General features: G+C 57.6%; 1 protein-coding gene and 1 pseudogene across 1 annotated transcript, besides 1 other annotated feature; both read right to left on the minus strand.

Moving 5' to 3' along the window:
* Window positions 1-258, minus strand: Tc00.1047053430281.20 (uncharacterized protein; the record flags this gene model as incomplete). The annotated part of the gene is made up of 1 exon (XM_797324.1): window positions 1-258. A coding segment is annotated over one exon (258 nt), but the record flags the coding sequence as incomplete, so codon positions are not given.
* Window positions 1-1,636: a sequence feature (areas not merged during assembly with more than two copies in the genome that could not be assigned to a particular haplotype).
* Tc00.1047053430281.10 lies at window positions 664-1,449 on the minus strand (annotated as a pseudogene).

Genomic DNA, 1,636 nt, shown 5'->3' on the forward strand with positions numbered 1-1,636 from the left:
ATGACCACTGGCACCGCTCCTTTTACCGAATGGCTCCATCACAGGGTAATCCCGATGCCGTGAACAAAACACAAGAGCCGAGGCAGACCACGTGGCAACGATACGACCGCCAGCCATCAAGCGCGTCCGAAAGGCGTTGGCGTTGGTGGTGCGGAAGTGGAGTGGAGAGCTCGCCGGCCCCCAGCAGTCAAAGCGTCTTTTCTCGTTCACGCGAGTCCGCATTGCACAGCAGGCAGCGGCACCATGCGCGCACGGCATACACAACAAAGGGAAAAAAGAAGCACGGCGGCAGCACTTGGTCGCGGGGAAAAGGGTCCACACCGATTGTACATTCCGAGTGGCTCACAGAAGTCCGGATGGTAGTCATGCAGATGCCGCGCGGCGGGTGTGACTGCAGTGGACTGAGAGGACGAAGAGAAGGGACAGAGACGCAGTGCGGCCCTCATCCACCTCGGTTAACTGTGACGCCGGTGACGTCATCCCGTCAGATCGCCTGCAGCAAAGACCGTCGCCGTCAGCGGCGGTCGGTGAATTCCCTCTCCCACTGGAGCGCAACTCCACCGACGCAGCCGCTCGCCCCCTCCCCCACCAGCACAACGAGGGAGCAACGGCAAAAGATGCCACACGCACGGCAAGGACGCTGTCGCAGAGTCTCACAGCTGCCAAAAAAAAAAAAAAAAAGACTCTCTTAGATGTTGTAGTACCCACGTATTCTCGCACCGTTTGGGTGGTCTTGTCAAACAGGAATGCTCAATTACAAATAAAGCACGCAACCGCAGGGATCCGCTCCGCATCGCCGTGCAGCAGCTGGTAGAGGAGGTTCTAACCGGCCGCCGTCAACTTCCCGATCCCGAGCGTCCCAATCAACACACGCTGCCCAGGCGTAAATTCAGTCCCAATGTGACTGCTGAACCATTCGGTTACATCGCCCTTGAAGATCCGCCATACTCGATCCACCCCAAAGTTCGCATGGCAGTCACGAATGGATTTCTCCCCCCGATTCCAATTCTACGTCCATCCGTTGTCCGAGGTGCGCGCCATCAGCCTGAGACGTGGTGCACCGGATTGCTGCACACCGTCATCCTTTTCTAGAGTCATGCAAACTGCCCTGTACGTCCATGGCTGCGGTGGTTCCTCCTTTCCCTCACTTCCATTCCCGTCCACTCGCCGCCAGGAACCCCCACAACATGATGCCACCTCGCATTCTACACAAACTCTTACAATCCCTGCAGCAATTACCCTTCCACCAGACTGTAAATAGCCCACATTAATCGCCGCACCTCATTCACCCTTCTGCGAGTCGTAGCGGGTTGATCTGTGTCGCTGTGGGTCCCCGGCCTCGCTCCCCTCTGACCATCTCCCCGCGGCACAGTGGACGCAGGGCCCTCCTCATGATCGCCGTGCACACTCTTGCGCTTTCCACGCACTGTTTCCCCTTGTCCCCGCAGTTGGCTCAAGCTAAAGCTGAACACCGACCACCAATCAAAGGAGAAAAATGAGAGAGATGGGAACAACAGGCATAGTCCCGAAGGGCAGCCAAAACAATAGAGTCATCCACACAGTGTGACGGCACAGCGTGCGATGCACACCACATGCACAAGGACCCACGCAACGACGGCGAGTGGCTGCCATTCAC

The sequence above is a fragment of the Trypanosoma cruzi genome, genomic scaffold (genome assembly GCF_000209065.1).
Source record: "Trypanosoma cruzi strain CL Brener 1047053516799 genomic scaffold, whole genome shotgun sequence".
Taxonomy (NCBI): Eukaryota; Euglenozoa; class Kinetoplastea; order Trypanosomatida; family Trypanosomatidae; genus Trypanosoma; species Trypanosoma cruzi.